General features: G+C 43.5%; 1 protein-coding gene across 5 annotated transcripts in view; it reads left to right on the plus strand.

Annotated features, from left to right (window-relative positions):
- PCMTD1 (protein-L-isoaspartate (D-aspartate) O-methyltransferase domain containing 1) overlaps positions 1-27,408 on the plus strand; it is a 76,422-nt gene that overhangs the window by 22,138 nt on the left and 26,876 nt on the right. For 4 of the 5 annotated variants that reach the window (XM_084619816.1, XM_084619817.1, XM_084619819.1 and 1 more), the window contains exons 2-3: positions 12,288-12,718; positions 18,307-18,409. In XM_084619816.1, coding sequence (XP_084475942.1) covers positions 12,412-12,718; positions 18,307-18,409 — 410 coding nt within the window. In that variant the 5' untranslated portion in view covers positions 12,288-12,411. Of the gene's footprint in view, positions 1-10,665; positions 10,726-12,287; positions 12,719-18,306; positions 18,410-27,408 lie in introns of those variants that run through there. The other variant, XM_084619818.1, reaches the window with a different exon arrangement.

The following is a 27,408-nucleotide window of genomic DNA, read 5'->3' on the forward strand; positions in this document are numbered from 1 at the left end:
TGGTGTATAGGCCTTGTCCCGGCCCTCTCCTGGGGGTGAATTTGGCTTCTATTAAATATTGATTGTGGATAATTGAGCGGCTTGTTAATATCCATGTTTAAACATATGCTAAAGTATAGTTTACATTTCCATCACTGTTTAAAGTGTTACGCTTCCTTAGTGCAGCTTATGGTATCTTATAAATCGTCTATTAAACTTGTACCATCAGCAAAGTCAGTTAAGCTTAATAAACTAAAATATTTTTGAGTGATGCTCTTTCTGTCTTTAAATGCTAAATTGATAGAACTATAAAAATGGGCTAAGTGGAATAAGGAGAAAAAAATAACCTTAACTTTTTCAGAATTTCTATTATTGAAATTACTATTACTATTATTATTACAGATTTTTTCATCCATTGGGTTGATCAAGTTGTGTTTTTAATGATATGTTTGTTTAGTATAGGTTCAGATTTTGTCAGCTAATGACACTAACACTTTTGTAAAGCAAGAAAAACACTTCCTTTGAACATGTCAGTGTGGACCCCAGTGTGCCTCATGAGAATGATACCAGAGGGTTTTTTTAATAGTATCCGTTGTATCCGTGCCATGTGTATGCCCTCTGTCCTCATGCTCCTACACAAGTATAAAGGGGTGGGGTGACACCCCCTCTCCTTCAGTTCCCTCTTCCCACCCTCACAACATTCATATAACTGCCATAATGTGTATCAATCTGTCTGGATTAAGTGTTGATGGTTAGATCCCCTCCCCCGTATAGGGCTTCTTAACAGGGTGGTCAAAACCTGTGAACTTCAAGCCCTGCCCATCCTGCAGTTAGCTAGTTCCCCTGAAAGATAGACACTGCAGGTATATCTGCTGTTTAGGAGTCATATATATATATATATGTTGAGCAGATATTTCCCCACAAGAACACAGAAGTTGAGATATGAGTCTGAAGTATTGTCTTCTGGAACAATCCATGAAGGTCTCATCAGACCCTGAGGAGACAAGCTCCAGAGTTCTGCTAGTGGGCAAGTCAGGATTGTCCAATGCTTTTATCTAGCAGGCAAGTGATGCCGAAGATCAGCAGTGAGCAGATGGTGCGAAGAGAAGACCCAGCACTGAAGCAGACACCAGGATCATTGGCACTGAAGCTGGCACCAACAACGCTGGTACCAAAGTTCAGCACTGATAGGAAGTGCTGCAGGTATAGAGGCAGCAACTCCAGGAGTAGGTCAGTGTCCTTCCATCAGGGCAAACTATGTAAAGTGTCTAGAAATAAAACCACCAAAGCCTGCACAGTGGTGAGGGCTGGTGGCAATGTTCCCTCTAATTTTTGACAGGCCGTGTGCGCAAAACGTTTTTTCTGTGCAAATTTTTGTGTGCGCGGTATTTTGCCTTGTGCACGGGGTTTAGGATCTGTGTGCGCGCACGCATGCACACAGCTTAGAGGGAACAGGGGCTGGCAGTAAGGAGCAGCCCATGAGAGAGACAGACTGCTCCGTCTCTGGCACATCTCTCCGTGGCACATCTCTCCATGTTGAGGCCTACTGTGGATGATGTGCTCCTTGGAGAATCAGGACATTCATTGGTGCCAGAGCACCGACTAGTACAGACCTCAGTATCACATACATCTGAACTGCCCTAAGAAGTTTTATTCCCTCTCTCTGTCACAGGGGCGTATGTTCTTGCTTCTTTCCAGCAGTAAACGCTCTCCTCCGAGATTGGTGGTCAGCAGCACAGAAGGTCCTGCCAGCTTTCCTAATAGGGCTCAGCTGCCATGGGCTTATCAGGAATGGCACTGGACTGGACAGTACCAAATGACCCATTCTGTATTCCTATGTATGCTCTCAGCTTGCAGGAGGCAGACTTCCATATAGCTATCCATCTGGCCAATGCTACCTAAGATGCACAGTGGGGCCTATCCTTTACTAGTACAGAGTTCTGCCGTTTGGACTCTCCACAGCACCAAAAATAATCACGAAATGCCTGACAGTAGTGGCAGCACAGTTAAGGAGGTAGGGAATCTGCATATATTGTAGCTAGATGATTGGCTGATCAGAAGCAGGTCGCAACAGGAGACTGCTACAGCCTTAGACATGTCCTCTTGTTGCTCTGTCATCTAAGACTCCTTGTGAACTATCAGAAATCATGCCTCACACAATCACAGCCGATAGAGTTCACTGTCAGCAAGAACCCGCGTCCCAGAAGACAGATTCTGGTCTCCAGTTGCCGGCAAACTACCTAAAATAAAATCAAATGACAGAGTGTACGTGTCTGTTACTCCTGGGTAACATTTTGGCATATACATTTGTGATGCTGCTTGCCAGATTACGTTACAAATGTGGTAGAGGTCCACATGCTCCCAGTCCAGACATCTCATGAATAAGAGTTCGTCCTGCCTCAGGTACTGTGAGAGAGCTTACTTGGTGGCTTGACCCAATGACTGTACCAAAAGGGGTTCCTTTCTCTACCCTGTGCCAAAGACTTATCACAGGCTCCTCAGGGACAGGCTGGGCCATATGCAGATGCAAGGCACATGCTGTCAGGGTGACCTAGAACTGCCCATGACTCTTCTGGAGCTGAGGACCATCAGACTGGTCTGTGTAGCATTTCTTTCCAGTTCTGCAGAACTCTACAGTGAAAATCCTGACAGACACGTCCATAATGCATTATATGAACAAGCCAAGAGTTGCTTGGTCATCCCCTTTCTATCAAGAAGCCATCAAGCTTTGAATGTGATGTCATCAAACCCTGTTGTTTTTACACCTTCCAGGGGTCAACAATGATGCATGGTAATCATCCATAAATTGTCGCTGAGGAAGTCCTTCATAGGGCCCATATTCTGTAAGTGGGGGCTCCCATAGTAGAAACCTCTTCACCACAGAAGAGGGGGACAATGGATCGACGTTCACAACATGTCCCTTGTAAGTACCCAGTTACAGCTTGTCTGTGGTCTAGAAAAACAGATGATCCATCTAGCATTTCTAATTTGAGGATTACTACGAGTCTTGGCCAACTGGTCAAACAAGTTCCAGACAGTGATTTTCTAGTCATAGATCTAGCTATGCTCTAGCTTAAGGTCCTCCAGCTGAATGTTGAAAGATTGTCTGCTGCAAAGTTGGACCTTATTGGTATTCTGGTAGGGATGAAATTGTCTAGAATTATGCCAGGTTGGTTAGTATATGCAATGGCTCTGTTTTTGAGAAATTGACATTTCTGTGTGCATATTGGTGATACAAGTGCTTGGCGGCACCAGAAGAATGACCTTCCACAAGGATCATTATTATCTCCAACATTTATTAAACGTATATTCTAATAACCTACCATATGTTCTCTGTTCTGAAAGCAGATATGGTGTTCTGAAAAGAAAGCACAGTGTTCTGAAAGCAGATATGGTGTCTGTGGCCGATCATTGTCATTGGTGGTGCCTGATACCAAGTGGAAGTTAGACTGTGTCAAGTGTTTTCCACTTACATCGACTTCAGAGAACTGAACATAGTTCTCAATGGTCAGCAAATAAAGCATGATTCACACCCAGTATATCTAGGCATCACATTGGCTAGAACTATCCGATATCATGACCATCTTAGAAAAACAGCAACTAAGGTCAAAACACACAGCAGCTTGCTTGGAAAACTGGCCAGAACGACATGGGGTGCCAATGACGAAATGCTAGAAACTTCAGCCTTGGCACTCTCGTATTCAGCAGCGGAGTATTGTGCTCCAGTATGGGCTCACTCGTCTCACACAAAGATGATCAACCCACAACTTAATTCCAACATGCGTATTATTTCAGGCACACTTAAATCTACTCCTCTACCATGGTTACAGGTTCTCTGCAATATTACTCAACCCAGTGTTTGGAGAGAGGAAAGCGTAGCAAAGCTTGTGACAAAATTGCATGTTATGCCCACATCTACCATTAATTAAAGAGTTGTTTTATCCGTCAGATGGCTGTCTGCCCTCACGTTGCCCATTGTGGATAAACTTACTGGGTGAGGGATTTATGGTAGAGGATGCATGGCAAACTTCATGGTCTGCAGAGAAAGTGACAAATTATCTTGTCTCAGACCCCACTCAAAGTCAGCACGGGTTTGATTTACGACAAATGCAATGGAGCCTTCTGAATTCATTTTCTACTGGACATGAAATGTGTGCTGCAGTGGAATTTTGGTGACATTTTAGAGACAGTCCATTATGTCAACATGGGCACCTACAAATCATGACACACATTGTTGAGGACTACAAAATGACTCAGATTCCTGGAGGTCTTCATGCCTTGAGCATCGTTAATAAGAACACTGTGGCCTGGCTTGATCGGATTGCATGCGCCAAATAAATAAACCACAGAAGGCAACATTAAATGCCTGAAATTCGGCTCCAGAGGCAGTGTGAGCCAAGGCCGATTGCCAGAAGCCTTTCTCCTTCTGTGGCCTCAAGGACTCATGTATGCCTGACTGCCAATTCTCCTCATCCCAGGGTAAAATCCAAGATCAAACCGGGCAAGGTTACGATAATCCTGATAGTCTGTTGCTGGTTGATACAGTTTTGGCTGTCATACGTATTTCAAGTGGCCTCTTGTGCACCTCTCAACCTGCCCTCTCAGAACCAAGGTCAGAACCAAGAACCAAGGTCACATGCTACACCCAGAACCACGGTCATTGCATCTGATGGCATGGAAGTTGTATGGTTGAATGCTACTGACAGACACTGCTCCTTACAGTTTCAGGAAAATCTCTTACAAAGCAGAAAACCTTCCATTAGGAAAACTTACTCTCAAAATGGATTTTTAAAAAAAAAAAAAAATAGGTAGCTCAACAGAATCTGGACACAGTAGAGACCCTGATACCAAAAATCCTCAACTACATGCTGTATCTGAAACATACTGGACTGTCATTTGACTCTCTCAGGGTTCATCTTGCAGCAGGATTGGTGTGTCACACCCTGGTACAGTCATACTGTGTTCTCACATCCCATATTATAAAAATTCAAGAGCCTACTTAATTCTTACTTTCTGGTTAGAGACCAGAATCTGAAGTAGGCCTCAGCATGGTCTGAAAACTTATGGAGCCTTTGTTTTGAACCACTATCTAATCGCTTGGTATACCACTTGACCATCAAGACTGTCTTTCCGTTTGCTGTAACTTCAGCACGGAGAGTCAGTGAACTCCAAGCTCTGGCCAGACTGTGTTACACATCCCTTCCATAGAGACAAGGTAGCATTGGGACCAAACTTCAAGTTCATCTCTAAGGTGATGTTGGAATTCTATCACAACCAATCAGTTACCTTGTCCATCTTTTTCCTGAAACCTGCACTTAACACTAGGAGCAGAGCTACGTACTTTGGACATGTTGTTATTTTAATAATACTAAGCTCTTCAAGCTGTCTTCCACCCTTCTTCATGGATATATCCTGCCCATCAAAAAGCCACGCCATATTGTCTCAGATAATCTTAGTGGATCAGACCGTGCATTTCCACCTGGTATCAGATGGCTGATGACCATCTCCCTCTGTACGTTTGCTGGCATTCAAACAACATCCGTTCTTTATCTCTCTGTGTTATCCTCAGGAGAGTGAGATATCATTCATGGTCACCTGGTTGAAATAGGGTGCTTTTATTCAGGGGACACTCAGAGGAGCCCGTTCCTGCTGGGCTGTTTGCCTGTGGCTAAACAGAAATGTTCCCCACTGTTAGCCACAGGGAGGGGGGAAGGTTGAGGGGGTAGCCACGTGGTGGGGGGGAGGCAAAATGCGACCTTGTAACGAAAGCACATGTGCTATGTATGTAACGTTAACAGCAAGGTTTACCCTGAAAGAGTGTAGCGACAGTTTTATAAAATGTGTCTTTTTAAATACCGCTGTCCCTTTTTTTTTCTCCACCAGCTGCATGTGTTTCAATGATCACAGGATCTTCTCCTTCCCAGAGGCTAGTGAAGATTAGAAAGAAAAAAAAACGCACTCGCGATGAAATGTTCTACGAGCTCATGCTGTCCTCCCACGCTGACAGAGCACAGACGAATGCGTTGAGGCAAATAATGTCAGGGTGCAGGAAAGCACAAAATGACCGGGAGGAGAGGTGGTGGGCTGAAGAGAGGGATGAAGCTCAAATGTGGCGGCAGCGTGATGAGAGGAGGCAGGATTCAATGCTGAGGCTGCTGGAGGACCAAACCAGTATGCTCCCGTCTATGGTTGAGCTGCAGCAAAGGCAGCTGGAGCACAGACTGCCACTGCAGCCCCTCTGTAACCAAGCGCCCTCCTCCCCAAGTTCCATAGCCTCCACACCCAGACACCCAAGAACGCGGTGGGGGGGCCTCCAGCTAACCAGCCACTCCACCACAGAGGATTGCCCCAAAAAAAGAAGGCTGTCATTCAATAAATTTTAAAGTTGTAAACTTTTAAAGTACTGTGCTTAAAGTGCTGTGTGGCATTTTCCTTCCCTCCTCCACCACCCCTCCTGGGCTACCTTGGTAGTCATCCCCCTATTTGTGTGATGAATGAATAAAGAATGCATGAATGTGAAGCAACAATGACATTATTGCCTCTGCAAGCGGTGATTGAAGGGAGGAGGGGCGGGTGGTTAGCTTACAGGGAAGTAGAGTGAACCAAGGGTCGGGGGTTTCATCAAGGAGAAACCAACAGAACTTTCACACCGTAGCCTGTCCAGTCATGAAACTGGTTTTCAAAGCTTCTCTGATGCGTACCGTGCCCTCCTGTGCTCTTCTAACTTCCCTGGTGTCTGGCTGTGCGTAACCAGCAGCCAGGCGATTTGCCTCAACCTCCCACCCCGCCATAAACGTCTCCTCCTTACTCTCACAGATATTGTGGAGCACACAGCATGCTGTAATAACAGTGGGAATATTGGTTTCGCTGAGGTCTAAGCGAGTCAGTAAACTGCGCCAGCGCGCCTTTAAACATCCAAATGCACATTCTACCACCATTCTGCGCTTGCTCAGCCTGTAGTTGAACAGCTCCTGACTACTGTCCAGGCTGCCTGTGTACGGCTTCATGAGCCATGGTATTAAGGGGTAGGCTGGGTCCCGAAGGATACATATAGGCATTTCAGCATCCCCAACAGTTATTTTCTGGTCTGGGAATAAAGTCCCTTCCTGCAGCTTTTGAAACAGACCAGAGTTCCTGAAGATGCGAGCGTCATGCACCTTTTTCCGGCCATCCCACGTTGATGTTGGTGAAACGTCCCTTGTGATCCACCAGAGCTTGCAGCACTATTGAAAAGTACCCCTTGCGGTTTATGTACTCGGCGGCTTGGTGCTCCGGTGCCAAGATAGGGATATGGGTTCCGTCTATGGCCCCACCACAGTTAGGGAATCCCATTGCAGCAAAGCCATCCACTATGACCTGCACATTTCCCAGGGTCACTACCCTTGATATCAGCAGATCTTTGATTGCGTGGGCTACTTGCATCACAGCAGCCCCCACAGTAGATTTGCCCACTCCAAATTGATTCCCAACTGACCGGTAGCTGTCTGGCGTTGCAAGCTTCCACAGGGCTATCGCCACTCGCTTCTCAACTGTGAGAGCTGCTCTCATCTTGGTATTCATGCGCCTCAGGGCAGGGGAAAGCAAGTCACAAAGTTCCATGAAAGTGCCCTTACGCATGCAAAAGTTTTGCAGCCACTGGGAATTGTCCCAGACCCGCAACACTATGCGGTCCCACCAGTCTGTGCTTGTTTCCCGAGCCCAGAATCGGCGTTCCACAGCATGAACCTGCCCCATGAGCACCATGATGCATGCATTGGCAGGGCCCATGCTTTCAGAGAAATCTGTGTCCATGTCCTGATCACTCACGTGACCGCGCTGACGTTGCCTCCTCGCCCGGTATCGCTTTGCCATGTTCCGATGCTGCATATACTGCTGGATAATGCGTGTGGTGTTTAATGTGCTCCTAACTGCCAAAGTGAGCTGAGCGGCCTCCATGCTTGCCTTGGTATGGCATCCACACAGAAAAAAGGCACAGAATGATTGTCTGCCATTGCTCTGACGGAGGGAGGGGTGACTGATGACACGGCTTACAGGGTTGGCTTCAGGGAGCTAAAATCAACAAAGGGGTTGTCTTTACATCAAGGAGTATTTCAGGCAGGACTTCATGGAGGGTTCCAATAAGAAATGGTGCACCTAAGTTATTGTTCTTATTGGAACAAGGAGGTGAGCCTGGCCTCTGATTGATACATGTCTAGATTTACCTCGCTGCACCTTCTCTGTGAGTGACTGCAGCGTGACCTAGAGGAATGAGTCCCCTAGACAGGGGAGGGGGGGAAGCAAATGAATACAAAACAAATCTGGTCTATTTCTTGTTTTGATCCACTCCATTTATCTTTGACATCTTTGGCTGGCAGCAGACGGTGCAGAAGGACTGCATGCCATCCACATCTCATGGCTGCTCGGCAGAAGATGGTACAGTACGACTGCTAGCCATCCTCATCTCTTGCCTGCCTGGCAGAAGATGGTACAGTACGACTGCTAGCAATCCGTATCGCCTGCCTGCTCACCATAAGACGGTTCAATAGGACTGATTGCAGGACTAAAGAGAGTGACCTGGTCAAGTCACTCCAAATTTAGTCCCTGCGCCCATGTCTGCCCAGGCGCTCCCAGCTGACGTGGCCAGGAGCACCTCGGACACGACGAGGACTACCACCAGTCATACTGCACCGTCTGCTGCCAGAAGGCAATGGGTTGCTGCTACTGTGTAGCAAAGCCGTACCGCGTCTGCCAGCACTCAGGAGACATAGGGTGACGGCTCCCTATGCTTGCCGTGGTATGGCGTCTGCACAGGTAACTCAGGAAAAAAGGCGCGAAACGATTGTCTGCCCTTGCTTTCACGGAGGGAGGGAGGGAGGGAAGGGGGGCCTGATGATATGTATCCAGAACCACCCGCGACAATGTTTTAGCCCCATCAGGCATTGGGATCTCAACCCAGAATTCCAATGGGCAGCGGAGACTGCGGGAACTGTGGTATAGCTATCCACAGTGCAACGCTCCGGAAGTCGACTCTAGCCTCGGTACTGTGGAAGCGCTCCGCCGAGTTAATGCACTTAATGCACTTAGAGCATTTTCTGTGGGGACACACACACTCGAATACATAAAACCAATTTCTAAAAAAATGACTTCTATAAATTCGACTTTATTCCGTAGTGTAGACATACCCTAAGTGATACCATTCTTAGAGTTGCTAAGCAAGAATAAAGCAGACTAGGACATCCCTTTAAATTTCTCCAGGTCAAGTTGCTAGTACATGAATTTTCTTTCCCTAGCTTCTCTTGTGATATGTTTACATAAAGGTTACAATCCACCTCCAGACAACTACTGGTGGCTTCATTTACAATTTTTGCAGGAAAGCCTTAGAGTTACAGAAATCTTTCATACAGTGATAATGGGCTAACGTTGGCCAAGTTAATGTTGTGGAAGCATTTTAACTCTTGAAATTCCTGACATTTGTTTATTTAAATTCCTAACATTAATGATGCCCCAATGTAATTTTTGTATCACTGTAATATTTCTACATCAGTCTCTTCATTCTGTTTGCTTTTCTTGTCACAAAATTCAGCAGTTCTGCTGTATTATGGACATTGTACAACTAGGGTTCTCTGGTAAAGTACCTCACTCCAGCAATAGTGTTGCACTGGTAACTTCAATAAACCGAACGTTAAGGCCCAGATTTTCAGTCAGTTTTAGGGTTGTATAATTGTGTATACCTGCAGTTTGTATCCTTGCAAATTCCTGACTTCTTAGAAGACACAAATAGAAATGCATAAACTAGGGATTTGAATAGGCATATGAAAGAGTATTCTAAAACAGGCCAAAACCTCACTGGGATATATGATCCTGGCTGCAAGTGCCAGCTGGAATGAGTTTAAGTAGTTAGTAGTAAAATAGCAGCTGGTATGGTTTTTGTGAATGAAGTCTTATATATTCTATTAGAATGCATTCAAGCCATACAAGGCAAAATGCCCATATTTGCTTGACACACATTAATTAGCAGATAATTGGAGCCAGGTGAATTTCTGCAAACATTTTATTCACTAATTTTTTAAAATACAAATATGCGAATTAAGTGTGGTGTTGTCATCTCCTATTTTACTGTTTTGGTTTATGTGTGTGTACCATTGTCAATGTATTGATTGGAGTGATACAAATATTTGTAGTTTTTTTTATCCTCTAGTGGCTAACATGAAAAGTTCTACCACCTGAGCTCCCAAGTGTATTGGATTTTGTGGAACATTCCACTTTTGAGTAGAATTGGGCTGGTGGTAATTCTGCACTGCCAGTGCAGATAATATTCTGGTGGGGGGGGCTCCATCCATATATGAAGCCTAGGTGGAGGTCTGTGGCATATATGACAACTTCCTGCCATATCCTTGGGTGACCATATCGAATAAAGTTAAAATATCTTTGGGGTCGACTGGTAATTGTGTTCTACTCCTTGGGGGCAGGCTGCCACAGCTCCTCCAGGGACCAAAACCAGTGGGTGGTGGTGAAGATTATAATACCCCCCAGAGAGGTACCACCTCCCAGAAAGGCTCACATATATTAGTTTAAACTGGATTATTCAGAGACCAAGAGATAAAGGCAGGATTTTTGGATAAATAGCCTGAGTTTACACTGACTTGGGACTCTTCTTCCTGATCCAACAGATGGACAGGACTTTATGTCCAAGGGATGCCCCAACCCGGGAAGAAGAGTTGGAATGACTTTCACCTGCTTGAGCCCCATAATCCTGGGAAGCCTTTTGTGAGCTTTTTAGCATGTATATAAAAATGTTTGTTGGGTTTTTAAATATATTTTCTCTGAAATGCTTTTATCTGAAGAATAAAAGTGCTTGCTTAGAAAGAGCCATGTGGTAACTTGTAACTGTTAGTAACACACTAGTAATTGCTCTTGAAGAGACTGCAAAGTACACATGCTGGCGTTTTAGGCAGGCTGGCTTGCTGGAGATATCACAGTAGATGGCAGGGGACTGTGCAGTTTTCACACCCCTCTTCAGAAAGGCATGGAACAAGGGTCCCTAGCCAAAAACAGGTGATGGCTGGAAACCTGAAAGCGGGAACTCCTGGAGTAGACCATGAAGGGGGGAATACAGGTGAAATTACTGTGAAACTAAAACTGTCCACTAAACTTTGAGCCAGGAACTGTGATTTCTGTTCTTACTTCTGTTGACTGATTCACTCTTTAGTTCTGTGAACTACATAACCCTTGCTGACCAAGACCTCATACCAAACCCTAGGAGACAGTCAAGTATTGGATTTTTAAGAGGCTGCTTTGGAGAAAAGGACACAAGTGTCTCAGTCAGACCTCAACTTGTCTGCTCAGCCACTGTGCCTTTCAGAATTAATAGAATTCTGTGGGTTTTGTTTAGCTGTCTCTAACCACTAGACCACAATCCTCTCCCAAAGCCAAAGATAGGACCTAGGATTCCTTATCTCTAATATCCTACTTCTGTCTAGTTAATGTGTAACTCACTGCCAGATTGTGTCCAGTTATCTTTCAGTGGCTGGTCCACATATAAGGTAGCAATTACTCTTGTGAATGGCAGAAAAAAGGTTGCCCCTTCCCTCACTTTTTTTGTTGCTTCCTGATGCATTAAGAATGTTTGAAAGGTGTGTTTCCCAAAAAATGCCCCATTTCCCTCCCCCCGTAGCTGACAAACTTAATCATAGAATTTTATCAGTGTGTGAGTCTGAGCTGAATTTTATTCTAGCTCATGCATCATTATCCAAACTGCTAAGACCTGTGGAGTTGGTGAGGTATTTAACCACTAGTGATGCAAACCAGAAAGAACATAGCTTAACTTTATTGATTTGGATTCTATAATTTGAAAATAAACAAAAAATCCAGGCATAACCTTTCCTTTTTAGGAAAGGAACACTTATTTGTCCAATAAGGCATACTAGGTGGGATTTTCAAAAGTACCTGGGTGATTTAGTAGCATGAGTTCCACTGAAAGTCATGTAGATGCTATTGAAAAATCCCACCCAGTGTATTTTTAAAGCTTTTTTTTTTTTGAAGGTGCTCAGAAACCATGGAAATAGGTTCAGTGCAGTGATGAATATTCAGACCTGACAATTAGCAGGGGGGAAGAGGGAATCTTTGTACATGTAGACTAAGTAAATTGAATGTGGAAGACAAAGATTTAGGCATGGGATACCACTGTCACTTTGTTAATTTTCCAGTGAAGTCGAACCACACTAGTAGCTTGCTACCCCTTTTGTTAAATGATCTCTGTATTAATTAGTTGATGCTGCCTTTTTTCCTGTGAAATTCAAAACAAGTAAACTTTTTTTTTTTTCTCCCAGGATTCATTTGTGATGTTCTGATGTGCTGTTGAAAGGAAAAGAACAGAGTCTGTTGCACACTGACACTTCAAAACGCTCCTGCTAATGTTTTTTCAAACTCATTGAATTATCACAGAAAATCGTCATGGGAGGAGCTGTGAGTGCTGGGGAAGACAATGATGATTTAATTGATAACTTGAAAGAAGCTCAATATATTCGCACTGAGAGAGTGGAGCAAGCCTTCAGAGCAATTGACCGTGGTGATTATTATCTAGAAGGATACAGGGACAATGCTTATAAAGACTTGGCTTGGAAGCATGGAAATATACACTTATCAGCACCTTGCATTTATTCTGAAGTCATGGAAGCATTGAAACTTCAACCAGGATTATCTTTTCTGAATCTGGGTAGCGGAACCGGATATTTGAGTACAATGGTGGGATTAATATTAGGTAATTTTTTTTATTTTAAACATATATGAAATGTTGGTTGCTCAATGCAGTTTCTTAGATTAACATGTCAGCATTTTTGCCAGGGTTTTGTGACTTGATGTGTTATAGTTTTAAGTAATGTAATGAAAAAAGCATAGTTAGGAATTTGGAATGTGCTTTCAGAATATTGTGAAATATTTAAGAGCTGCTAGTTAATTCTTAGAAAAACTGTTATTGAAAAACATTTTTTAAGAATTACATTTTAATTAAAACAATATTTTTGCTGCTTAAGCCGCAGCCACAGATTAACCTTCTGTAGTCACCTGAAGCTGCAAGCCTCTTTGACATCATAATTCCCACACAAGCTAAGTTAGCTGTGTAGTATACTATTCATCCCCTCAACTGTACTTAAAAAAGGCTGTACTACCAGCTGAAAAGAGAATGTGGTATATCATTGCTAACTGAATTTCATTTTAAAACTATACCTTAGAGCAGTGGTTCCCAAACTTGTTCTGCCGATTGTGCAGGGAAAGCCCCTGGCGGGCCGGGCCGGTTTGTTTACCTGCCGTGTCCGCAGGTTCAGCCGATCGCAGCTCCCACTGGCTACTCCAGGCCAATGGGAGCTGCTAGAAGCGGCGCGGGCCGAGGAACGTACTGGCCGCCGCTTCCAGCAGCTCCCATTGATCAGGAGCAGCGAACCGCGGCCAGTGGGAGCCACGATCGGCCAAACCTGCGGACACGGCAGGTAAACAAACTGGCCCAGCCCGCCAGGGGCTTTCCCTGCACAAACAGTGGAACAAGTTTGGGAACCACCCCCTTAGAGCAGAAAATTTACATTAAAATGCATTTGTTTTCATAATGAAAAACTAAGCTCTAGTGCTGATTTTTATATGTATCCTCAGATGTTTTCTACCTATCAATAATTTTGCATTACACAATGTAATTTCATTTATTTTGGTAATGGGATGTAAGTGTCACAGACACATTTTTTCTTCCACTAAATAAATATTTGCATCTCTCAGTACTGTTTTCTAGTTAGGGAAGCACTACTTTTACTGCTACAGAAATCTTACAAAATGTGTACTTTTTCCAGGATATGGAGTTCTTGAAGTCTTGGGTTACTAATTTTTACAAATAAAGATAATGGAGAGCAGAAAACCATTAAGGGAAGCAGATACTATTCTGAATGGAAGGAGAATGTGTAACAGACTTAATCTGTCAATTCACTTTCAAGAGGTGTAGGATTCCTTCCAATTTAATGTAAACAAAAGTCAAAGAGCTGATTCAGTGCTCCCTCTTGTGGAAACTGAAATTCATTTCCTTACCCAATACAATAAGCAGTAATGCTTCTGGTGAAATATTCATTCATAGATATAAACTCAAAATTCCAATACATGCTGTTAAAAGAATTACAGTATTTCACTTTTTTCATGTAACATACTGTACCTCTTGTGCTAGCTCTCTGTTTATAAGCATGGGGAGTTTTATCTCTATGGAGATCATAAATGTAGGCAATTTTGTATGAGGTTCTTCCCCAGTAGCTGTTAAAGTATAAATATACATATAGTATGATTAGAGACTACTTCCTCTTTTGTTTGGTATTAGCCCTGTGCGTAGGAGCATAAATATTTCTCCAGATCATATCAAGAGTGAAGATGATGAAATAAAGCCCTTCGTCTTGATATTTATTTGTTTTATTTGGCTAGGGGTCCTCTGCACTTGCCTCTCTATATGAGGTTGTATTTCCCTTATATAACTAATCTCTGTGGGGTCAGGGGTGGATGTGTACTGCCTGGCCTGTCTTCTCCTCACCCAGCACAGTTCTGACTCTGAAGAACGACCTGTGCAGGTTTCCAGAAAGGGAATGAAGAGAACTAAGTAGTGAAAGTGACTGATTTCCCCCCACCTTTTCACATGAAGGGTGAGACCTGCAACAGAGGGCCTTCTAAGTGTGTGAATCAGCAGACACAACCTGCTCTGCGGTTCTTAACTCAGCCTGATTAGTCAGATTTATAGCAATATTTGTACAAAATATTTTTGAAAACGAAGGTTTATTTTACTGGTTTTAATAAAGGCAGCCCCTTTGTGGAAAATGGAACCTTTTTACACCTTCTCAAAATGGAGCCTATTGTATTTCAATTTGTACTGTATTAGGTTAGTGTTAGGAAGCCAAAGATTGTTTATCAATGGTTGGGTATCTGATGGTTCAGTAGAAGGTGGGAGTAGTAGTGTATACCATTTGATGATTTTGTGAATGTTGATGTGACGCTAAATTTAATTTGCAGGTGACTTGAAAATGAGGAATTTTTAAAATATAAAGTGGTCTATATAACTTACTATGGTAGTCGGAGATTAAGGTGAATATAAACAGAAGGAAGATAATACATATAGAAAGTGTAGATGACATAATTTTAATGATCAGTGCAGACAAATCCTTTGATTTCTGTAATTTGAATATTACAAGATATTAGAACTGCAAACACTTTTCCAAGTCTTGATAATGGTGGTACATAATTGATGAGGTTAGTATAATCATATTACGAAGGAAATTACTGTTACTCCGGGAAGTAGCACAAAAGTTAGGGTAGTATCAGTTTTTATGAATTGGTAAAACCATTCTGGAATAGCATATACAGTCATATCCTCAGATTGGAAAAGCTAATGAGAATAGTGTCACCACCTCCTATTTGTTCAATATAGCACATAGCAATACTGAAGTGTATGTATCATTACACTCCATATTTTGCATACTCATGTTGCTGCAGAAACTAATTGTTGCCTTGTAGCATGTTGATCATGAAAAGTTCTAGTATAACACACAAATGTTCCTCATAACCCTGACAGACACAAAACTCAAAAAATGTTTGATATTCTTCGTGATTGTCTTGAAAAGTGGTAAAAATTAATCTAAGTTTGGAAACTTGCATGAATTTTGGAACAGATGGTGGTAACTGTAATTGAAAATAGCTAAGAATGCACCAAAAATGCTAGACTCATGAAAATAATTTAGGAAGTTAGGTTAGGGCAGTGGTTCCCAAACTTGTTCCGCCGCTTGTGCAGGGAAAACCCCGCGCAGGCCGGGCTGGTTTGTTTACCTGCTGCGTCCGCAGGTTCGGCCGATCGCGGCTCCCACTGGCTGCGGTTCACTGCTCCAGGCCAATAGTGGCTGTGGGAAGCTGCGGCCAGTACGTCCCTCGGCCCGCACTGCTTCCAAGAGCTCCCATTGGCCTGGAGCAGCAAACCGCAGCCACTGGGAGCCGTGATAGGCCGATGCGGCAGGTAAACAAACCGGCCTGCCCCAGCAGGGGCTTTCCCTGCACAAGCAGCAGAACAAGTTTGGGAAACACTGGCTTAGGGGAATATGAATTCATTTATAGTAAATTATATTTGAAAACCTGCTGCTGACTCCCGGGAAAGATTTTCTAAAATATATTCTGTTTTGAAAACACTGCCTCCTGTTCATTTTTTGTAAGAATGCTTGCTAGCTACTTCTAATTACTAGTCAGAAACTTTTTTGTCAGAATGATATTCTGATGAGGAATACCCTCTTTTTATGGGAAAATTTCAGTTTTGCAGAAGAATTCTCATTTTTCCATTGGGAAAAGCAGAATGCCAGCTGCCTGTCTGGAAGGTGTTTGTCAATTTTACTTTCTGCTGGCCCAAAACATCCTGCTGGAAGGGCTGAGCAGGAGCCAGGATTGGGGAGTGACAGCTGGTGGAGTGGCTGGCCTCTCTGCCTCCCAGGCAATGGAGCTGGAAGGCAGTTTTCTTACAAGAAGCTGAAAAATACATTTTTTGGGGGGCGGGGTGTCCTAAAATGGAATATTTTTCGAAATCCTGTCACACATACTTGCATTTTGGCCTGGTTCAAGTGAAATTTGTTTTTAAAAACAATGAAAATTTTCACAGGAAGGGATTTCACGTTTTACAGCCAGCTTTACTAGTAATGCAAGAGACAGAAAAGGAATGCTTATACTGACAGGGCAACGGGAAGCAATGAGCTAAGTTAATAAAGAATGTATGTGTACCAACAGGACACCTTTCAATGCTGTGAAAGCAGGTGTATCTCCCCTGTGGAGCACTCTGCCTCCTGTAAGTCAGCCAGCAGGAAAACTTTATGAGCAATGCACGAAACAACAACCTCTTTTGGATCCGCTTTGTTGCATGGTGTACAAGATGTTCTAATTTCATGCTAAGAATTACAAATGTTTTCCAGCCTCATGGTTTACCATATTGTAGTGGTGTTGCACCATTAGGTGATGCTTACCAAATGGAATGTATTAATGTTTTTTTTCCATAAAAGACAGGCTTTGCTGCAAATCTTTGTTTTTGTCGAGGGTACTTCTCTATTTTTTCTTTAATTGCTCACAATACTGCTGTTCTGCAGAAAAAATCCTTATGAATTTCCCTGGATGAATAATGTGTTACTGAAATAATAATTTGAGGATACTTCTTGTATTAGATAATGAAGTGTTGGGCTAAATACATTCTAAAAGTAAAGGTTTGGGGCATAGTGATTACTGAATTAATAAAAAAGGAGTACTTGTGGCACCTTAGAGACTAACAAAGTACTCCTTTTCTTTTTGCAAATACAGACTAACATGGCTGCTACTCTGAAACCTGAATTAATAAATTGCAACCTCTAGTTGCCGTTTGGTTGAAATGTCCTTTTTCTCCTCTCTGCATGGCTACTAAAAACGCTGTTTTGTGGGTTGCTTAGTATATATAGAATTCCTGTCTCTCTCTGCCCACAACAAACATGGCCTCCTCTTTACCCCCTAACTCTCATCTTAATGTCTCTCCTTGCACCTCCCTACCTCAGAAGAGCATTTTACCACATACTGAAATTCATTTTCAAGCTGTTCGTTGAAAACATATGACTACTAAATGAGTTGAAAGAGTAAGGAGTTGGGTTAGAACTGAATGTGGTGGACATGTCAGTGGCATCAATCTGAATAGAGATCTGCACAAACATTGTACTGTTGCAGATCAATATTTGTATAGCACTCTAGTAAATTTCTGTGGTACAGTTGGCTGAAGGCTAATACCCCATCAGGATTCAGAAAACGGCGTAATTGAGAAATGTGTATAATTATGGGTATAGATATGGGCATACTATGCTGAATCTCTGTGCCATCACTCGTTGAGACGATTCCACTTCAATATGCTTTAAATTTACCAAATTTTAATCCTCCTACAAACAAACACATTATAACCATCAACATCGGAACTTCATTCCAGCTCCTGACTACTGTCTTAAAAATTTGTGCCACACTAAAGTCTAATTAAAAGGCTAAGAAAAGATCAGACTTACTGACTCCACTTTCTCTCATGAAGGGTAATAGGAAAAATGTACTAGCGCTTTCTTTGCAGTAGTGTGGGCATGTTATAACAGGAAGTAGGGAACCAGAACTCCTGGGTTCTACTCCTGGCTTTTTCACTGCCTCACTACATAATTGTGTGCCTTAGTTTACCCATTGGTAAAAAGTATAAAAATATCCATTTTTGTAGGGGTATTAACCAAATGTTAATAAAAGCACTGTGATACCATTACATGAAAGGTGTTATACCAGTGCTATACTTATAAAAAACACTTTTTTTAATTACAGGCCCTTTTGGAGTAAATCATGGAATAGAGCTTCATTCAGATGTGGTAGAATATGCCAAGGAAAAATTGGAGAGCTTCATAAAAAATAGTGATAGCTTTGATAAGTAAGTATCTTACTTGTCCTGTTCATTTTGCAACCAGAAATGTTTGGATTTTTTTACTGAGGTACAATTTTAAGAAATAAAAAACGTTTTGCAAATTTTAACATCTTGCTAATGTTCATGATTGGAAATCATATTTAAAGTTTGTCAGAAATATTTGAAGTGAGGTAAGTAGAAGTTTAAAAATATAGTATGTTTAAAAAAAAAAAGTAGGGGCATCTTTGTTTGAGTTTATTTGGCAAAATCTATCCTTCTGCCTTGCCATAAACACACACACTTTATTATGCTGTATTCTTATGCAGCTTCTTTTGTGTGCAGATCTGGAATAAATGTATAACAACTCAGATTAACATTAACAGTCTGAGGCGCCACTGTGCCTAGATATTATTAAATATGAACAGCATGTAACCTAGCAGTGTTGATTAGAGCATGCAGATGAATGAAAGAGACACAGGGATGGATTTAAGCAGCTGGCTTCAATGTTGTTAATTTAACAATGGGGAGTGGCGTTATACACCATCCGCTTCTCACGTACCAGGTATGTAATTGGGTCCAGTGCGGGATTACAGGGCTCCCACCACATAACCAGTGACTCGGGAAAGACACTCTTCAGACTTACCTCTAGGATTTACCTCACTCTTGAATCCTCTCACTTTTCCCTCTCAGAGGGTACCAAGAGGGGACCTCGGTATGCCATCTCCCCTTATAGGCAAAAGGTCCCCTGATGTCTAGGAAGGCTTTACATTGTGGGGGAGGGAGGCATGAAAGCCAGCTCCCTTATATACTATTCCTGGGGGAATTCTGCACCAAAAATTAAATTCTGCACAAAATATTTTAAAATTCTCCATATTTTATTTGTTACGATAATGCACTATCATCATTCTGGTTTCAGTTATTTTGGTAATTTATTTAAACTACAGTACAGTGGATGGAGAATGGGAGTGGGGAGCATTGAAGGAAATTCCCAAACTCCCTTTGTCAAATAGTAATTGACCCTTTAGTTCTAATTATTAGTCAAAAATATATGTAGCCATATGCTCAGTGTTACATCATATACAACTGAAGAGCAAGGGAGGGCTGGGGACTCAAACTCACAATTTATATTGGCTGCTAACCATCTCCAGAAAGGTCAGTAGCAAACAGTTCATGGAGCACATTTTGATGGGAAATTTTTTCAGTACAAAAATTTAGACAAGTTCTAATCACTAAAGCACCATAAGCATTTATAAGGCCATACTGATTTTTATACCACTGTGGCCATGTAAAGGAGCCTTAAAACATTTACCCCTATTTTATACTCCTGGGGGAATTCACTAAGAACAATAGGAACAATTCACGAAACAAGCAGGCTGCTACATTTTGCTCTGTCTGAGGGGACAGAGCCTGCCTGACACCTACCTGCTCAGAAACATCCCCAAAACCTGCCCCTTCACACTAAGTGTTCCACAATAGTGAGTGAGAAAGACAGTCTCAGTCTGTTTCTCTCACAAGCATGATTGCCCAGCCCCACTGTCCCGGTGGTGATTCAAGTCTCTACTGGCTTCTCTGGGCATCCCAAACTGACCTGCCTGGACTGCTGGGGAGGGACACGTGACCTCTCTTGCAGCTTCCCTTTGTTTCCCCGTCAGAAATCATTCCTCTTCAGGGAAGCAAAGAACTCTGCAGGGGCCATGAGTTCTGTGCACGCGCAGTGACGCAAAATTCCCCCAGGAGTAATATACCCCTGTGTCCCAGCCAATGGGAGGCAGAAAAGCCCCACCCCATCCCCAAGAAGATTCTCACAGGTTGAGGAGTAACTAAGCCCTGGCAGGTCTGGGTACGTGCTCTCCCATCTTCCTCCTCTGGAACTTCCAGGTGTTGACTATCCCTCTGCTGGTCTGACCAAACATTCCTACACTGCTACTGAGACAGAAAGCCATTCTTGTTTGTTTAGATAAACACAGCAAGGTAAGTTCTATAGATGGTGTGGTTAGCTTTACCGCTGAATTTGCTAGCTTGCTTTTATTAATTTTTAAATCTGATCTTTAATGTTATTTTGATAGGGTTTTTTGTATATTTAATTTCCTTTGTTTTCACAATAGAATAAATAATATATTTTAAAAGATGGGTCTGTTTCACTACTGTCGTCTTCATTTCAGTTCTAGACACCTCCTGATATAATTGGAGGCTTGGTGCACCCTACATTAAACTGGCAGGAATTTAAAAAGATTATAGCCAGAAGAATTATGTGTTTTAAGTAATATGAAGCAATTAATCCATGACACATCTGTACAGAAAACTGTGTTAGCACATAGTAACAAAGGATTTTCTCTACTCTAACATTACATTAGTGATCTTGTACTTAAGATTTAGATGCTGTTTCTTATTAAATCACCCAGTTTTCAGTCTTTCATAACTTATTCAAAAAACTATCTATTGGGCTTGGGAGGAAAGGAGGATGGACGGCAGGAAAAGAGGAGAAAGGAGGATGCAAATCACAACTTAATAAAAATATGGCCATTTTTGAGCTAGATAAAGGTTAAAAACAATGGGTTTTACTTGTTATTTTCAGTCCCTTTGTTTCACTTTGTTAAAAACTTAGTTATAAACATTGAACTTGCATGTTCCTATTCTTGAATGTAAATAAATGTCTATACCTTGTTTGAAGGACAGTTGTTTTGAGATATGGAAGTCTTACAATGAATTGGAATAGTAAAGGCTTTTTTCCCTTTGCTTCACAAAGGCTATGTCTGCACTATGAAATTAGGTCGAATTTATAGAAGTCAGTTTTGTAGAAAGCGTTTTTATACAGTCGATTGTGTGTGTCCCCACACAAATGCTCTAAGTGCATTTAGTCGGCAGAGTGCGTCTGCAGTACCGAGGCAACCGTTGACTTCCAGAGCGTTGCACTGTGGGTATCTATCCCAGAGTTCCCGCAGTCACCGCTGCCCATTTGAATTCTGGGTAGAAATCCCAATGCCTGATGGGGCAGAAACATTGTCACGGGTGGTTCTGGGTACATATCGTCAGGCACCCCCTTCCCTCCCTCCCTCTGTGAAAGCAACGGCAGACAATCGTTTCACACCTTTTTTCCTGGGATACCCGTGCAGACGCCGTACCACGGCAAGCATGGAGCCCGCTCAGCTCACCCTCACCATATGTCTCCTGGGTGCTGGCAGATGTGGTACTGCATTGTTACACAGCAGCAGCTCATTGCCTTGTGGCAGCAGATGGTGCAGTACGACTGGTAGCCATCGTCACCGTACTCCAGGGTGCTCTTTTAGCCGACCTCGGTGAGGTCAGTCAGGGGCACCTGGGCAAATATGGGAGTGACTCAGCCAGGTCATTTCCCTTTTAAGTTTCGTCTCATGGCGATTCAGTCCTGCCGGCAGTCCTGCTGCACCATCTTCTGCCGAGCACCCAGGAGATGACAATGGCTAGCAGTAGTACTGCACCGTCTGCTGCCAGCAAAATGTATAAAGACAGATGAAGTGGATCAAAACAAGAAATAGACCAGATTTATGTTGTATTCATTTTCTCCTCCTTTCCTTCCTCCCTCCCTCTGTGATATCAACCGCCTGCTACACCTAGGGTTTTGAGTTCTATCCTTGAGGGGGCCATTCTGTTTCTCCTTGATGCAAAGCCACCCTCTTTGATTTTAATTCCCTTTAAGCCAACCCTGAAGCCATATTGTCAGTAGTCCCTCCCACATCAGAGCAATGGCAGACAATCGTTTCACACCTTTTTTTCAGCGCAGACGCCATAGCACTGGGAACATGGAGCCTGCTCAGATCACCGTGTGATTATGAGCACTATAACCACCGTGTGTGTTATCCAGCAGGATATGCAGAACCATAACCTTCAAGAAAAGCGAAACCAGGTGAGGAGGAGGAGGCGACTGCAGCGCGATGACGAGAGTGATGAGGACATGGACACAGACTTCTCACGAAGTATGGGCCCCTGCAACGTGCACATCATGGTGTCAGTTGGGAAGATTCCAACTGACATGCGTAAGGGCACTTTCATGGAACTTTGTGACTTGCTTTCCCCTGCCCTGAAGCACAAGAATACCAAGATGAGAGCAGCCCTCACAGTTGAGAAGCGAGTGGTGATAGCCCTGTGGAAGCTTGCAATGCCCAACAGCTACCGGTCAGTTGAGAATCAATTTGGAGTGGGCAAATCTACTGTGGGGGCTGCTGTGATGCAAGTAGCCAACACAATCATTGAGCTGCTGCTGTCAAAGGTAGTGACTCTGGGAGATGTGCACGTCATACTAGATGGCCTTGCTGCAATGGGATTCCCTAACTGTGGTGGGGCTATAGATGGAATGCATATCCCTATCTTGAGACTGGACCAGTAGGGCAGCGAGTACATAAACTGAAAGTGGTACTTTTCAATGGTGCTGCAAGCACTGGTGGATCACAAGGGACGTTTCACCAACATCAATGTGGGATGGCCAGGAAAGGTACATGATGCTCGCATCTTCAGGAACTCTGGTCTGTTTCAACAGCTGCAGCAAGGGACTTACTTTCCAGACCAGAAAATAACTGTTGGGGATGTTGAAATGCCTATAGTTATCTTTGGGGACCCAGAAAACCTTTCTTTTGGGGAAGCCGTACACAGGCAGCCTGGACAGTAGTCAGGAGCTGTTCAACTATAGGCTGAGCAAGTGCAGAATGGTGGAAGAATGTGCATTTGGGCATTTAAAAGCACGCTGGCGCAGTTTACTGACTCAGTTAGACCTCAGCGAAACCAATATTCCCATTGTTATTACTGCTTGCTGTGTGCGCCACAATATCTGTGAGAGTAAGGGAGAGATGTTCATGGCAGGATGGGAGGATGAAGCAAATTGCCTGGCCGCTGATTACACGCAGCCAGACACCAGGGTGGTTAGAGGAGTACAGGAGGGCGCGGTGTGCATAAGAGAAGCTTTGAAAACCAGTTTCAGGAATGGCCAGGCTACGGTGTGAAAGTTCTGTTTTTCTCCTTGATGGAACCCCTCTCCCTTCCCGTCTCGGTTTCACTCTACTTTCCTGTAAGTTAAGCACCCTCCCCTCCCCACTTCGATCACCGCTTGCAGAGGCAATAAAGTCATTGTTGCTTCACATTCAGGCATTCGTTATTTATTCATCACACAAATAGGGGGATAACTGTCAAGGTAGCCCGGGAGGGGTGGTGGAGAAGGGAAGGACAAGGCCACACACCACTTTAAAACTTACTGAATGCCAGCCTTCTGTTGCTTGGGCAATCCTCTGGGGTGGAGTGGCTGGGTAGTTGGAGGCCCCCCACCGCATTCTTGGACGTCTGGGTGAGGAGGCTATGGAACTTTGGGAGGAGGGCAGTTGGTCACACAGGGGCTGTAGCGGCAGTCTGTGCTCCTGCTGCCTTTCCTGCAGCTCAACCATACACTGGAGCATATGAGTTTGATCCTCCAGCAGCCTGAGCATTGACTCCTGCCTTCTTTCAGCAAGCTGACGCCACCTACCATCTTCAGCCTGCCACCTCTCCTCGAGATCATATTGTGTTTTCCTGCACTCTGAGATTGTCTGCCTCCACGTATTTTGCTGTGCTCTGTCAGTGTGGGAGGACAGCATGAGGTCAGAGGACATTTCATCACGAGTGCATTTTTTTCTCCTTCTAATCTTCGCTAGCCTCTGGGAAGGAGAAACATATGCAGCTGGTGGAGTGGGAAAAAAGGGAGAGTGTTAGTTAATTAAAAAGACACATTTTGTAGAACAATGGGTACACTCGTTCACAGTAAACCTTGCTGTTAACGTTACATAGCACATGTGCTTTCATTATAAGGTCGCATTTTGCCTCTTATTGAGGGTATGCTGGTTTGGTGTGAGAGATCCCTCACGCAGGGCTGGGCAGCAGAATTCGGCTTGCAGGCAGCCATGGTAAGCCACAGTCTTTTGGCTTCTTTAAACTTCATAACATGTGGGAATGGCTTCAAACAGCAGCACCCTCATTTCCCATATGAAGTAGCCGTTGGGTTGCCCATTAAAAATGGGTTGGCAATTTAAAAGGAGGGGCTGCGGTTTCCGGGTTCACGTGCAGCAGAAACCCAACTACCCTTGCCGCCCCCCCCCCCCCACACACACACACACAATTCTCTGGAATGATGGCTTCACCCTTCCCCCCACCGCGTGGCTAACAGCGGGGAAGATTTCTGTTCAGCCACAGGCAAACAGCACAGCAGGAACAGGCACCTCTGAATGGCCGCTTACTAAAACCACCCTATTTCAACCAGGTGACCATGAATGATATCACTCTCCTGAGGGTAACACAGAGAGATAGAGAATGGATGTTGTTTGAATGCCAGCAAAATTGCTTTGTTCCCTTTGTTCTGCAATGATTCTCGACTATGTGCTACTGGCCTGGCATGGTAAAGTGTCCTACCATGGAGGACGGAATAAGGCTGCCCTCCCCAGAAACCTTTTGCAAAGGCTTTGGGAGTACATCCAGGAGACCTTTATGGAGAAGTCCCTGGAGGATTTCCGCTCCATCCCCAGACACGTTAACTGACTTTTCCAGTAGCTGTACTGGCTGCGAATGCCAGGGCAAATTAATTATTAAACACATTTGCTTTTAAACCAGGTATAATATTTACAAAAGTACACTCACCAGAGGTCCCCTCTCCGCCTTCAGGGTCCAGGAGCCCGCCTTTGGGTGGGTTCAGGGGGTACTGGGTCCAGGGTGATAAACAGATCCTGGCTGTTGGGGAAACAGGTTTCTCCGCTTCCTTGCTGTGAGCTATCTACAACATCATTCTCATCATCATCTTCCTCGCCCCCACTCCTTGGACGGAGTCAAAGCACAGGGTTGGGGTTAGTGGTGGCTGCACCCCCTAGAATGGCATGCAGCTCATAGAAGCGGCATGTATGGGGCTCTGAACTGGAGTGGCCATTTGCCTCTCTGGTTTTTTGGTAGGCTTGCCTGAGCTCCTTAATTTTCACACGGCACTGCTGCGGGTCCCTGTTATAGCCTCTGTCCTTCATGCCATTGGAGATTTTTTTCAACTATTTTGGTATTTCGTCTTTTCGAACGGAGTTCTGCCAGCACGGATTCATCTCCCCATACAGCAATCAGATCCCGTACCTCCCATTCGGTCCATGCTGGAGCTCTTTGGTGTTTCTGGGACTGCACGGTCTCCTGTGTTGATGAGTTCTGCATGGTGACCTGTGCAGGTGAGCTCACCACGCTGGCCAAACAGGAAATGAGATTCAGAAGTTCGTGGGCCTTTTCCTGTATACCTAGCCAGTGCATCTGAGTTGAGAGCGCTGTCCAGAGCGGTCACAACTGAGCACTCTGGGATAGCTCCCGGAGGCCAATACCGTTGAATTGTATCCACAGTACCCCAAATTTGACCCGGCAAGGCCGATTTCAGCGCTAATCCTCTCATCGGGGGTTGAGTAAAGAAATCAATTTTAAGAGCCCTTAAAGTTAAAAAAAAAAAAAAAAAAAAAAAAGGGGGGGGGGGTGGGGGGGCTTCGTCGTGTGGACAGGTGCAGGGTTAAATGGAGATAATGCTGCTAAATTCGACCTAAACTCATAGTGTAGACCAGGTCTCAGACTTATTTAGGTATGGTGCTCTGAATGTTGCTCTACATTAAGGTGATAGTAATTCATTCTTTTAGCTCCAAGTGACTGACTGTATTCCATTGTGTAACTAGATCATGGGATTAATGTAAGTATCATACACAAAGTTTTGATGCCCCCTAACAAGATTGGATCTTTTACTCCACAGTATGTTACTCAATCATCATTCTTGCAATAATAAGCAACCAAGCAATGGCTATTAAAAAAACTAAACCAACAAACAAAATTATGTTAAGTGTGTAAGTGCTTCCTGATAAAAATATATTTGGTAACCACTAGGTTACAAATGAAGGAATAAGGGTTGGCTGCCTAATGGATGATTTTTCCTCTCTTGAATATCCCAAATTTTGGCTGTTTTCTTTTAAAATAAAGCTGATTGTACCGAGTTAATACTGTATTTGGATGGGTAATATCTTGAAAACCTGATACGTGGTGTTCTAAGGGAATTGTTCTTCTGATCCTACTAATTTGTTTATAATATATAAAAAATTTTTAGAACGGACCTGGTAGGAACACGCTATTGTGCATAAGGCCTGGTTTTGGTTCCTGGTGCTTGGTTATCTTGGTCTCTGGCACTTCAGTTGATAAATGAGACGTAGCCTGCGGATACTATGGTCTGTGACTTCTGATTTCAGCTGATTGAGATTGATCTGCTCAAAACTTGGATGAGAGGCCTTCCAGGTAAAAGTGTTCATGAAAGGCATGCAGAGTTTTTCCACTTAGATCACTGGCTTAAACCCAGCAGGGGTCTATATTGACTGAAAATAATTTTCATCGGCTTGTTTGGTGGTATAACTGAAATGAAATATATCTGAGGTTACATTTGAGGCGCACTGACAGGGCAATGTGTGGAAGTTTGAATTGCTACTTCCTGTCCTGTACTTACTCAATGGATGACTAGGATTCTTTGGCCTAACTGTCTGCATCTTCCCAGGAAAATAAATTATCTTTTAAATTGGGTTAGTTTATTTTTAGCTACTTACAGAGCTTCAAACTAGATTTTAAATACACATTTTAAGCAAAGATTCGGTAACATGCTGAATAATACTATTCCAGACTGTTCTAGTCACTTGTACTTATAAGCCATAATCTTTCTGTGTTGAGCGTTTCTGTGCACAAACCAGATGGGAGCAGAGACTACATTTCCAAGTGGCAAAAGTTTCAGTATTTCTGTGCTTATCTTTGTGGTCATGTCTTGGATAAAAATATAAAAATCCCTACCAAGAAGTTCACCAGTGCATCTTCAAAAAGTGCAGTGAAATGCCTTGTTGCTTGGCTTGGATCTTTCTGCTTAAATTTTTGGCAACCAGTCATCAAGCAAACTATAGATACCTATAGGACAATTTCCTGGATGCTTTGTATATTTCCAGCCTAGCATATGGGGATTTTGCTTGGGGACCATGCAGCTAAGGCCTGATGCT

This window comes from Lepidochelys olivacea, assembly GCF_965140295.1.
Source record: "Lepidochelys olivacea isolate rLepOli2 genome assembly, chromosome: 2".
In the NCBI taxonomy this organism is placed as follows: Eukaryota; Metazoa; Chordata; order Testudines; family Cheloniidae; genus Lepidochelys; species Lepidochelys olivacea.